Below are 13,965 nucleotides of genomic sequence, written 5' to 3' on the forward strand. Positions count from 1 at the left end.
GCAGCGAATCAAAATGACAATGAAATAAAGGAGCCAAGTTTTATGACAGTGTGCTTTCGTATAAAAATGATAATCATGGCTCGGCGCCTGTGACTCAAGCAGCTAAGGCGCCAGCCACATACACCTGAGCTGGCAGGTTCGAATCCAGCCTGGGCCCACCAAACAACAATGACAGCTGCAACCAAAAAATAGCCAGGCGTTGTGGTGGGCACCTGTAATCCCAGCTACTTGTTAGGCTGAGGCAGGAGAATCGCTTGAACCCAGGATTTGGAGGTTGCTGTGAGCAGTGATGCCACAGCACTCTACCCAGGGCGACAGCTTGAGGCTCTATCTCAAAAAAAAAAAAAAAAAAAATGGTAATCATTACCTGTGAGGCTACTTACTGAGTTAGAGTCATGGCATTTTATGTTTATCCCAAGTGACCGCACAGAGAAGTCTCTTTCTTGCCCTTCCGCAGCAGTGTTTATTGAGAGTTTTGGGATGATGATGATGATATAATAGGTTTTATGCAGTGAGCAGGAAGTGAGTACAGGCTCCTTACCTACTATGAACTAAGTAGCGTTACTTTTCCCATTTTTATTTATTGGATTTTAATGAGAGCCCCTGTCCTCAAATTGGAGTCCCCTCTCCCCCCATCCCAGGGCTTGTTAAAGCGCCGAAGGCTGGGTCTCACCCCCAGAACTTCTGAGGGTTAGGTTATTGCCCCCAAACATGCATTTTCACCCAATTCCCAGGTGGTGGTGACCTTCCTGGTTTGAGAAGCATTGAATTCGAACATTTTTAACGTCAGTGCTCCAATCAGGTATCACTTTCTTTTCAGTGGGACCTAGGTCCCTGAGTGAGAGGTGGAGGGGTTCACCAAAACCCACGCGGGCGGGAAGGGTAAGGACTGGGCCGGCCGGGATCGGCGCTGGGCGGCAGCGCAGGCTGGTTACGGCCCCTTTAAGGGAAGGTCGCCCGCTACAGACCAAGCAGGTGGCGAATCGACTGGGTCCGCCCCGGTCCCGCCCCCAGTCGCCCTGTCTCCTCCCACGCCGCGGCCCCGCCCCGCCCCGCCCCGGTCCCGCCCCCAGCCTCAGGCGGAAAGTAAACTCCCTACTCCAGGGCTGTTGTTTCTACGTCAGCGGACGGCGCCGGGCCAATGACAGCCCGGGACAACGCTATTCTTCTGGTCGCCGAGATGGGGGCGGGAACTTCCTCCGCTGTGGCCCGGCCAGTCATTGCTGTGTCCCCAGTAGCCGGGGGAGACCCGAGACTGGGCCAGCTCGGGGAACTGGGCAGGGAAGAACGGCGAGGCTAGGACGCACCTCCGTGCCTTTGTACCACTGTGACTCCCCTTGAACTGGGGGTGTCTTGCGGGGCCGCGCGCTGTCCGCGGCCCAGAGGCTGCGCCCTGATCCTCGCGCGCATTTTACGTGGGGGGCTATTGAGGCTGGGAGTGGCACGCTCAACCCAGGGTCACGCTTCGCCCAGGGCACGGCAAGGCGGGTGGTAGGCTGAGCCCGCGAGACCCACCCTTACCGCCCCGCTGGGTCCACAGGCTCCCATGGCAGCAGCGACGCTGATGGACCCCGCGCAGGTGAGTGGCTGGGCTGCAGGGCCTCAGCCTTCAGCGACCCAACCTCTTGTTTTTGGCGCTGAGATAGAAAAGGGGGTGTTATTCTAGGATTTCTCCCTTTTGCCGTCTTCCAGCGTTTGAGTCAGGGCAGTCACTCCCAGCCTAGGGTCCTCCTGAATCCAGGGCAGGAATTATATAGATATCCTGAAATCTAATGGGATGAAGGGAGAAGGAGTTCCCCAGGCACAGGAACCAACATGTCCCAATGCCCAGGAGGAGACAGAGTTGGGGGTGCTCAGGGAAGCCAAGGTCACTGTTTTTGTATCTGCTCGGGACCAGAGAAACAGTACGCAGACAACAGTCCTAGAATGGCAAGCCCGGGAGCAACAGTCCTAGAATGGCATGGTAGGTTGAGAGCAGAGGAAGATGATCTGAGTCAGGTCGTAGCAGGCGCACTATGGATGGAGAGTAGAGTGCAAATGTGGGGTCGGGGTGCGGAGCGTCCTTTCTAGTCCATTGAGCGGTGCTGGTGGCCGGACCAGGACGAGGATTAGAGGTAGAGTCAGTGATTGAATTCTGAGTCTGTCTTTTAAGTCTGTATGACTAAATTTTCTAATGAAGAGGGTCAGAAAGGAAGGGATAAAACCATGGTGTTTGGTTTTAGCACCTGGAAGGGTGGATGAACCATCAACTGAGACAGAGAAGTTGGTTGTAGGAGGACTTTTCTTTGGAAACAGTAGACGTTAGATTTGGGCCATGTTGAGGCTGTGCTGTTTCAGACACCCCTGTGTGGAGTTGAAGAGTGGGCAGCTGGACACACAGATGTAGTTCTGGGGAGCTGTTAGTTTATGAGAGACGGAATATGTAAGTGGGCGATGGCCAGACCACGTGTAAAAATAGAACTTGGACCTACAACCTGCCCAGGAAACCAACCCCCTTATCTACAGTAAACAAACCAGGAAACTGGCCTGCTGTATATACAACTTGCAGGAAGCCAGATTGCTATCTGTAATGACAATCCAGGAAGTTAAAACAGTAAGTTCTGTAAGGATAGATCCCAAACGGCCAGGGATTGATTAATAGCTGAAAACTTTCCTAATTTTTGCTTATGCTTCCAACTGAATACTAACTGGAGAAAGCCAAAAAAGACCCCTACCTAGTTGCATCAGATGCCCACTTCTAGTTAGCCAGCTGATAAACTGCTCCATGCCAACAGCCTCCAGTCAGGGCATGCTGAAACCTTCCCTTTCATCTCCCTTTCCTGCCAAAATGCAGGTGACAGTGACCGACTCCTTTGCTCTAGCAAGTTCTGAATACATAGCCTTTTATCATTTGATTGGTCTTGGTTTATTTCCATAATTAGAAGAAAGTAAAACGTGGCATCTAGAATGTGGGCAAGAATGTGTGCTACATTTAGGAGGGTGAACTTTCAGGTTTTGGTGACAATGATGTTGAAGAAAAGGTGGGGTGGAGAACTGGGAGCAGGGTATCTTGCTGAGGCGGGGATCATAAAGAAAAATGAGGAAAAGTAGTGGTTGTGACAGCAGGGCTGAGTGTGGGGAACAGAGGGTCTGGCAGGTGGCCAGACCTTCCCAGGCCAGACCTTCCCATCTGGCATAGATGCAAGATGGATCCTAAGGATTAGTAGTAATAGAGGTAACATGACAGCGTGGCCGGGGCTTATTCACCCATCTATGTTGTCACCAGGCTCTTGTTTGTGGTGATCCTTGATGGAGCCTGGAGACGTTCAATGAGGCTGAGGAATTAGCTCCAGGGCAAATGGGGCTACTTGGAAGAGATGCTGGCTCTGGATGGGTGGTGTCTTGAAGGTGTCTGACACCTGTGTGTGCTCTGAGTAGCATAGGTTGAAGCCAGGAACAGGGCTGGGTGGGGGTTCTCCAAAGCAGAGGTGGGTGTTGCCCCTGGCAGTGGGAGCTATTGAAGGTCTGGAGCAGGTTGAGGTCCTGGTTGTATTTGCCAAGCATTCTCTGAATGCCATTTTCAAGGTGACGTGGGAGTCCACAGAAAAGGCTATGGTGTGGACCTGGGGGGAGTAGGCAGCAGTGTGGCCGGGGATGCAATGGTGAGATCCAGAGTGGGGAGGACGGTGCTGTCAATGAGCGAAGTGCATATGGGAGTGAGTGCAAGCCACTGACCTGTGCCATGGGTCTGGAATTGAGAAAGAAGACTGAGCCCACATTTGTATCTGAGAAGTGTGATGTTGGTGACACAGGGGAAGGGGCCAAGAGGGAGACCCAGCACTCCGAGGTGTCCCTCTGCCCATGGCTGCAGGCTGATGCAGTAGCCTGTGAGGCAGGAAAAAACAAGTGTTGTGGAAGCTGAGGTGCCTGAGAGCTGGGGAGGTGGGGAGGAGGAGTAGGGTGTGGATTGAGAGTCCTGAGAAGAGAGGCTGATCATGGAATGAACTGTCCCCATCATGGCAGGGCTGTGTGACTTTTGAGGACGTGACCATTTACTTCTCTCAGGAGGAGTGGGGGCTCCTTGATGAGGCTCAGAGACTCCTGTACTGTGATGTGATGCTGGAGAACTTCGCCCTGATAGCCTCACTGGGTAAGGCTGTCACACCCACCCTGAGCTTCTGAGCTCATATCTGCCTGTCCCCATTTGCTCTTTCCTTCCTGCTGGGCACTGCTTCCTTCTCCCTTTCTTGGAATATGTGTTGTGGGTTCCAGGGTGAGCTGTGTAGAGTGGCTCCTCCTCTCCTTCAGAAGCCCCCATACCTGCTGCCAAAGCCTTGTAGGGATGGTCCAGGCACAAGGAGTTTTGTAGGCAGCTCCATGGAGCTCATATGGCTTAGCCACTCCCCACCTGGGTGATTGTCCAGATGGCTGATGGTTCTGTGTTTCTGTTCTGCTCTCTGTCTTCTGCTAACATTTTCTAACCCTGACTCTTCTGGGAATTCCAGGCACTGTGTGGTTGCTACTTGCTGTGACACCTGGATCTTCCTGCCCAACATCCCTTGTACATTCTGTTTGTAATGTTTCATTTTTTTTCTTGGGGTCTGTAGTGAGGTAGTTTACCTGGGCAGATGCGGGCTGCTGACCTGCCTGTCTTTCCTTTAGGACTCACATCTTTTAGGTCCCATGTGGTTGGCCAACTGGAGATGGGGAAAGAGCCCTGGGTACCTGACTGTGTGGATATGACTTCGGCCATGGCAAGAGGGGCTTGTGGCAGGTCTGGTTCTGGTAAGTGGGACTGGAAAGGGAAAATGTGATGTCACCACTGTGTTCAAATCATACCCACATCTTTCTTATGTTCATCATTGTTGAGTGCCATGCTTTGTCTCTACCTTTCCTTTTCTATTCTTGACACATTGCCTACTTGTCATTACTACCTTTGGGTCCCTGGCTGTGCCCCACCTTTCTGGCCTCTATGTTTTACGCTTTCAAGAGCTTCCTCTCCGACACTGTCCATTGGCTTAGACTTAATATTGTGAGGTGCCCACATTTCCCCAAAGTGCTTGAACACCATACTTGGGTGCAAGCAGATTTTCCTTGGCCTAGACATGCTGGCCTCATAGCCCTCACAGTTTACTACCTGCCAAGGCCCTGCCAAAAGGCCTTTATAGAGAAGTGAGTTGGAGGCCCTTTCTCTCCACCCAATACTGTACCATACTCCATCCCTGTGTCCTGGGTCTTGATAAGGCCTGGCAGGCACAGTACTGCAGAGCAGACTATTTCTTATCCTGACCTGAAGCTTCTCAACTTGCCAGCAATCCCATGGACTCATTCCTGGGTCAGACAGGCATAGATGATGGGGCTATTTCCTTCTGTCAGAGTTTTTATGAACTTCACCAGCATTTCTCTGCTTTCAGATTTTCGTCATGGAACAGAAGTTAAGGAGTTACCTTCTGAGCATAGTGTTTCTATAGAAGAAGTGTCACCGGATGGGAATCTGGAGGAAGTTCTATCCACCCAGAAGACCTACACCTGTGGCATGTACGGTGTATACTTGAAAGACATTTTGCACCTCACTGAACACCGGGCTGTACATCCCAGGCAGAAACCCTACACATGTGAGGCATATAGGAACAGATCTCAGCTCAAGGCAAACCTTTCCCAGCAGCCCATGCAGCAGAATGTAGACAAGTCCATTGGAAGGGAGGAGGACAGGGCCTTACCTGGGAAGACCTGCCAAGGCCACCTGTCAGAGAAGCCTATTGCATGCAGGGAGGGCAGAGAGGACTTTATGGCCACATCAGGGTTTCCCCAGCATCAGATCACTCCCACCATGGAGGACCAATGTAAAAGCACTGCAGGTGTGGATTTTCACACTGTTCAAACACTGAACAAGTGCAGTGAATTTAGGGATGCTTTCAGAGACAAATCCACACTTGTTCAGCACGAGAGAATTCTCACCAGAGCAAGGCCCTATGAATGCAGCAAATGTGGGATATTCTTTAGCTATGCTGCTGGCCTCGCTCAACACCAGCGAGTTCACAATAGAGGAAAACCTTATGAATGCTCTGAGTGTGGGAAATTCTTCAGCCAACATTCCAGTCTCATTAAACATCAGAGAGTTCACACTGGTGAAAGCCCTCACGTGTGCAATGACTGTGGGAAATTCTTCAGTCGAAGCTCCAACCTCATTCAGCATAAGAGAGTTCATACTGGTGAAAAGCCATATGAGTGCAGTGAATGTGGGAAATTCTTCAGCCAGCGTTCTAACCTCATTCATCACAAGAGGGTTCACACTGGCAGAAGTGCCCATGAGTGTAGTGAATGTGGGAAATCCTTCAACTGCAACTCCAGCCTAATTAAGCATTGGAGAGTTCACACTGGAGAAAGACCCTATAAGTGTGTTGAGTGTGGGAAATTCTTTAGCCACATTGCCAGTCTTGTTCAACATCAGATAGTTCACACTGGTGAACGACCTTACGGGTGCAGCGAATGTGGGAAAGCCTTCAGCCGAAGCTCCGATCTCATGAAACATCAGAGAGTTCACACTGGTGAACGGCCTTATGAATGCTATGAATGCGGGAAATTGTTCAGCCAAAGCTCCAGCCTTAACAGCCATCGGAGGCTTCACACTGGTGAACGTCCTTATCAGTGCAGCGACTGTGGGAAATTCTTTAATCAAAGCTCCAGCCTCAATAACCATCGGAGACTTCATACTGGTGAACGGCCTTACAAGTGCAGTGACTGTGGAAAAACCTTCAGACAAAGGTCCAATCTGAGGCAGCACCAGAAAGTTCACAAACCAGAGAGGCCTTATAAATGCAGTGAATGTGGGAAAGCCTTCAGCCAAAGGCCTACCCTCATTCGGCATCAGAAAATTCACACTAGAGAAAGGGGTGTAAATAATATTCCCCCTCTCCTCCCCCCCGTTCAAAAGAAAGGCAAACAACAGAGATAAGCTCTGAGAGCAAACATTGTAAGGAAGTTGTCAGCCAGAAGTTGAACTGTGTTCATCCAAGTATCCACACTGATGAAATTCCTTATGAATGTTAGATACAGTGGAAGCTCTCTGGAGCTAAGTTACATTTTTTTACCCTGTGTTGTATCAGAGTTTTGTCACTGTCAAGAGTTTGTGACAAGCCATCTCAGCTCTACACACTGCAGAGAGTGTGTTGGCCACTCCAATGTGCTCAAGAAGGTGGGCCTCCTCTCTCTTTCCAGTCCCTGAAGGGAACTGGAAGTGGTCTGAGGCCATGAGAAGATGTCATTCCCTCCCTGTGTGGCTGGTTTTGTGTGGGTGTGACCCATCTTTGGCTATGAAGACCTGAATGGAGTTCTTGCTGGTGGCTTACAGAGAAGATTTCCCTTTTTCTGGGGATGTTGTTAGTCCTTTGTTATGCTCATTGTGGATTTATCCAGCCTCCACGTTACCTGACCTGACAACTACCTACTGTATGTTGGTAGTGACTGATAACCTACTGGTTCATGTGATAATAAGACCTTATGATAAAGCCACTTTTAATCTTACGCATTCTGATCACTATATGGGGTGGGTTGAGAACAGAATTAAGGTTTGTCAAACTAAAGGTTTTTGCCTCAGAGGAGACAGCAGTATGGCAGGGAACAACTCTCAGTCCACACTTGGTCTCCTTTGCATTGCTGCCCAAAGCCTCCAAAATTGTAGGGCTTTGTGGGCCTAATATTTTGGTCTGAGTGGCATGAATTTTTGTGTTACCCTGAGGAAAAAGGCAGTTGTGACAACCTCCATTGCCTCTGAGAGCAGCATGAATTGGGTCTGTTACTCAGGAGGTGCCCCATATTCTCTAACACTGTTAAGCAGATGCTATTTAACTAGTACCTGCCAAGGAGCCATCTTCCCTGAAGTTCACCATTAGATAGGTGCCTCTAACTACAAGACCTACTGGACCAAGGTGGGACCATAATTTGTACAGGAACACTGGGTGTGATTAACTGGGAGAAGTGGAGACTTAGCAAACTAGAAGGAATGGACTTATTCTAAAGGTACATCCAAGAATTTTTCCTTGAATGTGGCTGTGCAAGATTTAGGGTTTACAGAAATTGTTAGGACAATTCTGATTACTGGCAGAGCAAATAATCCAGAGGTTTTATGGATTGCTGTAAGCTTTCTGCACTCTACATCTCAAGGCCAGTGTTGTGCTAGCAGGAAAATAGGGACCAAGAGAAAGTAGATCCTGTACTCCAGGGATGTAGCATCTGTGACATAGCCAGTCATTCTTTGTTGCCAAGGCACAGAGAAATGGCAGAATCATATCAGAGGTTGCTATATTGTCTGCTTTTCTAAAATGAGCTTGAGGTCAGATTTGTATGAGCAACAGTTTCATACTGTTAATGCTTTGTTGAGATGTAATTGCCATGCAATAATTGACTGTACATATTTGATGCACGCAATTTGATAAGTTTTAAAATATGTGTGCACTCAGGGCACCAACACTATAATGATGATAATGAACATATCATCCACCAAGCCACCTCATGCCTCTTTATAATCACTCCTTGTCTTCCCCAGGAAACAATTTATTTACTTTTTTTCACTATAGATTTGTTAGCCTTTTCTAGAATTTTATACAATTGGAATCATAAAGTATTTATGCTCTTTTTTTTTTTTTTTGGTCTGGTTTCTTTAATACTCATCTGCCCTGTGTGTATATATAGTTCATTCCTTTTGCTGCTAAGTAATGCTCTATTGAATGAATACATCACATTTTTTAATGGTTTACATATATTAAAATTTTTTAAATTCTGATAAAATACACATAAAATTTACCATCTTAGCCATTTGTAAGTGAACAGTTCAGTGGTATCAAGTATGTTTGTGTTGTTGTACATCTTTCACCAGCTTTTATCTCCAGAACTCTTTTTGCCTTATAGAACTGAAACTATCCTCATTAAACAATAATTTCGGCTCGCTGCCCATAGCTCAGAGGTTAGGGCACCAGTCACATACACTCAGGCTGGCAGGTCCGAACCCAGCTGGGGCCTGCCAAACAACGACAACTACAACAAAAAATAGTCCCAGCTACTTGGGAGGCTGAGGTAAGAGAATTGCTTCAGCCCAAGAGTTTGAGGTTGCTGTGAGCTGTGATACCACGACACTCTACCAAGGGCGACGTAGTGAGACTCTGTCGCACAATAAACAAACAAACAATAACTTCCCATTCTCCCCTCCCCACAGCCCATGGAAACCCACCTTTCTGCTTTCTATACGTGCAAATTGACTAGATACCTTATATAAATAGAGTCATAAGTGTTTGTCTTTTTGTGGCAAGCATAATGTCCTCAAGGTTCATCAGTATTCTATATTGTATCAGAATTTCCTTTCTAGGGCCCACATAGAATTCTACTGTATATACCACACTGTGCTTTCCCATTCTGTTGAAGGGTACTAGGATTGCCTCTACCTTTTGATTATTGCAAATAGTGTTGCTCAGAACATGGGTGTACAAAAATCTTTTCCAAACCCTACTTTAAATTCTTTTGGGTATATATCCAAAAGTAGAGTTACTGGATGATATAGTAATTAATTCAATTTTTAGTTTTTTTGAGGAGCTGCCACACTATTTTCCACAATAGCTGCACCATTTTACTGCTGCTAAGTAGTGCATTTTACATTCTCACTAATAATATTGAAGGTTTGCAGTTTCTCCACATCCTCACCAACACTTTTTTTTTGTTGTTGTTGTTGGTAGCCACTCTAATGGACATGATGTGGTCTCTCACTGTGGTTTTGATAGGCATCTCCCAAGTGATTTATGATGCTGAGCATTATCTCATGGCACTGGTTGGGCATTTGTGTGTCATCATTGGAGAAATCTCTATTCAAGTCTTTCCCCCATTTTTGAATTGGGTTGTTTTGTTCTTGTTGTGTTTTGGGAGTTCTCCATATATTCTGGGTTACTAATCCCTTGATGTATATTTTCTCCCATTCTGTAGATTGCCATTTTACTCTGTTCATAGTGTCCTTTGATGCAGAAAGTTTTTAATTTTCATGAGGTCCAATTTGTTGGTTTTCTTCTCTTGTTGCCTATGCCTTTAGTGTCGTATCTAAGGAATCATGGCCACCTATGTTTTCTTCTAAGAGTTTTACAGTTTTAGCTTTTCTATTTAGCTCTTTGAGCCATTTTGAGTTAATTTTTGTATATGGTGTTAGGTAAGAGTCCAATTTCATTCTTTTGGATGTGGTTATCCAGTTTTCTTAACACCATTTGTTCAAAAGACTGTCCTTTCCCAATGGACTGGTCTAGGCACTCTTGCCAAAAACCATTTGATCATATATGTGAGGGTTTTTCTCTATACCATTAGCGTATATTTGTCTTTATGCCAGTATCAAATTGTTTTTGATTACTGTTGTTTTAATGTAAGTTTTGAAATTGTGACATATGAGACCTCCAACTTTGTTCTTGTTGGGTATTCCTCATGAGTCCCTATGATTCCATATGAATTTTAGGATGGATTTTTATATTTCTATAAAAAAATGCCATTGGGGTTTTAATAGGGATTTCATTAAAACTGTAGATCACTTTGGTAGTATTATCTTCATAGTATTAAATTGTCTAAAAGTACATTTATTTATGCCTTTACTTTATTTTGGCTGTTTTTTTTTTTTTTTTTTTTGTGGTTTTTGGCCGGGGCTGGGTTTGAACCCGCCACCTCCGGCATATGGGACTGGCGCCCTACTCCTTGAGCCACAGGCGCCGCCCCTATTTTGGCTGTTTTGCAGTTCTCATTGTACAAGTTTTTCACCTTGGTTAATTCCGAAATATTTTATTCTTTAATACCGAAATATTTTATTCTTTTTGACGCTATTGTAAATATTGTAAATAGTTTTCAGAACTTCCTTTTTAGGTTGTTCATTGTTATTGTATAGAAATGTTACTCACATTTCTGTGTTGATTTTATATCCTGTTATTTTGCTGAATGTATTTATTAGTTCTAATGGTGTGTGTGTGTAGCATTCAGTTTTCTACATATACAATAATGTCACCTGTGAACAGACATCATTTTACTTCTTCCTTTCCAATTTGGATGTCTTGTCTTTTTCTTCCCTGTTTGCTGTGGCTAGAATTCCAGTACCATGTTGAATAGGGGGCATCCATGCTTTGTTCCTGATTACAAAACTTTTTGTCTTTCACCATCGAGTTTGATGTCAGCTTTGAGTTTTTTATCTATGGCTTTTTTATTATGTTGAGATCATTTCCTTAATTTCTGGTTTGTTGTGTGTGTGTGTGTTTTTTTTTTATCATGAACAGTATTAAATTTTGCCAAATGTTTTTTCTGCATCAGATAATTATGCCTTTTTTCCTTTATTCTGTTAATATGGTGTATTACATTGATTAATTTTTATATGTTGAACCATCTTTGCATTCCAGGAATAAATCTGACTTGGACATGGTATATAACCCTATTAATATGCTGCTAAATTGGTTTGCTAGTATTTGATTGAGGATTTATGCATCAGTGCTCATAAGGATATTGGTCTGTAGTTTTCTTATAATGTTTTTGTTTGGCTCTGGTGTCAGGGCAATGCTGGTCTTATAGAATGAATGGTCTTTCTTCAACTTTGTGGAAAAGTTTGAGAAGAATTAATGTTCTTTAAATATTTAGTAGAATTCACCAGTGAAGCTATCAGGTTCTGGGCTTTTTTTTTTTTTTTTTTTACGCTGTTTATTCCTTGTGTTCACTACTTACAGGTCTATTCAGATTTTCTGTTTCTAAATGATTTGGTCTTAGCAGATTTTATGTTTGTAGGAATTTATCTATTTCTTCTGAGTTATCCAATATTTAGGCATACAGTTGTTCATAGTACTCTTTTATAATGCTTTTTTATTTCTATACAATCAGTTGTAAAGCTCTCAGTTTTATTTCTAATATTAGTAATTTGAGTCTTTTTTATTTTTAGTCAATCTAGCTAAAGTGTAGTCAATTCTGTTAACCGTTTTGAACAACCAATTTTTGATTTTGTTGATTTGCTCTGTTATTTTTATGGTGTGTGCTTTAGTTCTCTCTTCTCTACTCTTTATTATTTCTTTCTTTGCTAGCTTTGGATCTAGTTTATTCTTCTTTTATTAATTCATTAGGTTGAAAAGTTAAGGTTTTTGATCTGAGATCTTCTGTTTTAACATGAACTTTATAGCTATAAATTTCCTCCTAAGCACTGCTTTTGTTGCATCCCTTAAGTTTTTATGTTATTTTCATTTTCTTTTTTCTCTACGTATTTTATAATTCCCCTTGTAATTTAATTTTTGATATAGTCATTATTTATGAATATGTTTAATTTCTACAAATTTGTGAATCTTCCAGTTTTCCCACGTTTTTCCTGTTGTAATCAGGGAAGATATATTGCATGATATATCTTTTTAATTCCATTGAGCCTTAATTTGTGGCCCAACAACATACGGTCTGTCCTGGAAAATATCTCACGTGCACTTGAGAGGAATATGTAGTCTATTGTTATTAAATAGAGTGTTCTATGTATTTCTGTTAGATCTAATTGGTTTATTGTGTAGTTCAAGTCCTCGATTTCCTGGCTGTTGGTTCAATCCATTATTGAGAGTGAGGTATTGAAGTCTCCAATTATTATTGTGTAATTACCTATTTTTTTCTCAGTTCTGTCGATTTTTGCTTCATATATTTTGATGGCCCGTTATTAAGTGCATAATTGCTTCTAATTATTATATGTCCTTGCTATGCTGAATCTTTTCTTAATATATGTCTTTCATTGTGTCTTGGAACCTTATTTTTTTTACTTTTTTTTTATTAAATCATAGCTGTGTACATTGATATGATCATGGGGCATCATTCACTAGCTTTACAGACCATTTACCAAGTTTCACATATACCCTTGTAAGATGCACCACTGGTGTAATCCCACCAATCCCCTTCCCTCTACCCCCTCCCCCCTCCCTCCTTCTCTCCCTTTCCCCCTTCCCCCTATTCTTAGGTTGTAACTGGGTTATAGCTTTCATGTGCAAACCCTAAATTAGTTTCATAGTAGGGCTGAGTACATTGGGTACTTTTTCTTCCATTCTTGAGATACTTTACTAAGAATATGTTCCAGCTCCATCCATGTAAACATGAAAGAGGTAAAGTCTCCATCTTTCTTTAAGGCTGCATAATATTCCATGGTGTACATGTACCACAATTTATTAATCCATTCATGGATCGATGGGCACTTGGGCTTCTTTCATGACTTAGCAATTATGAATTGAGCTGCAATAAACATTCTGGTACAAATATCTTTGTTATGATGTGCTTTTTGGTCTTCTGGGTATATGCCCAGTAGAGGGATTACAGGATTGAATGGCAGATCTATTTTTAGATCTCTAAGTGTTCTCCATATCTCTTTCCAAAAGGAATGTATTAATTTGCATTCCCACCAGCAGTGCAAAAGTGTTCCCTTTTCTCCACATCCGCGCCAACATCTCTGGTCTTGGGATTTTGTGATATAGGCTAGTCTCACTGGAGTTAGATGGTTTCTCAAAGTAGTTTTGATTTGCATTTCTCTGATGATTAAAGATGATGAGCATTTTTTTCATATGTCTGAAGGCCTCGCGCCTGTCTTCTTCAGAGAAGTTTCTCTTCAAATCCCTTGCCCAGCCTGCGATGGGATCCCTTGTTCTAGTCTTGCTAATGCGTTTGAGTTCTCTGTGGATTCTGGTTATTAAACCTTTGTCAGAGACATAACCTGCAAATATCTTCTCCCATTCTGAGGGCTGTTTGCTTGCTTTACTTACTGTGTTCTTGGCTGTGCAGAAGCTTTTTCATTTGATCAAGTCCCAGTAGTGTATTTTTGAAGCTGCTTCAATTGCCCGGGGGGTCCTCCTCATAAAATACTCACCCAGACCAATTTCTTCAAGGGTTTTCCCTGCACTCTCTTCTAGTATTTTTATAATTTCATGTTCAAATCTTTGATCCAGTGAGAGTTTATCTTAGTTAATGGTGAAAGGTGTG

At 43.9% G+C, this 13,965-nt stretch overlaps 1 protein-coding gene across 3 annotated transcripts; it reads left to right on the forward strand.

Annotated features, from left to right (window-relative positions):
• The first annotated feature begins 1,155 nt into the window (after nt 1-1,155).
• ZNF792 (zinc finger protein 792) lies at nt 1,156-8,632 on the forward strand. Of its 3 annotated transcripts, none has more exons than XM_053605332.1 (4): nt 1,156-1,579; nt 4,003-4,129; nt 4,642-4,764; nt 5,394-8,632. In XM_053605332.1, exons 1-4 carry the CDS (start codon nt 1,547-1,549, stop codon nt 6,932-6,934), a joined length of 1,824 nt encoding a protein of 607 aa, XP_053461307.1. In that variant the 5' UTR covers nt 1,156-1,546; the 3' UTR covers nt 6,935-8,632. The 3 variants fall into 3 exon arrangements, with proteins under 3 accessions (XP_053461307.1, XP_053461309.1, XP_053461310.1); XM_053605334.1 differs by having other exon boundaries at nt 4,045-4,129; XM_053605335.1 differs by lacking the exon at nt 4,003-4,129.
• Nucleotides 8,633-13,965: the final 5,333 nt, after the last annotated feature.

Source organism: Nycticebus coucang, chromosome 10 (genome assembly GCF_027406575.1).
Source record: "Nycticebus coucang isolate mNycCou1 chromosome 10, mNycCou1.pri, whole genome shotgun sequence".
Taxonomy (NCBI): domain Eukaryota; kingdom Metazoa; phylum Chordata; class Mammalia; order Primates; family Lorisidae; genus Nycticebus; species Nycticebus coucang.

What these genes read in the sequence shown, in the direction of transcription:
- ZNF792 (XM_053605332.1), top strand. Translation starts at nt 1,547, where the DNA reads ATGGCAGCAGCGACGCTGATGGACCCCGCGCAG. An exon ending in CGCTGATGGACCCCGCGCAG is followed by an intron (nt 1,580 to 4,002) that starts GTGAGTGGCTGG and finishes CCATCATGGCAG; the next exon opens with GGCTGTGTGACTTTTGAGGA. An exon ending in TTGTGGCAGGTCTGGTTCTG is followed by an intron (nt 4,765 to 5,393) that starts GTAAGTGGGACT and finishes CTCTGCTTTCAG; the next exon opens with ATTTTCGTCATGGAACAGAA.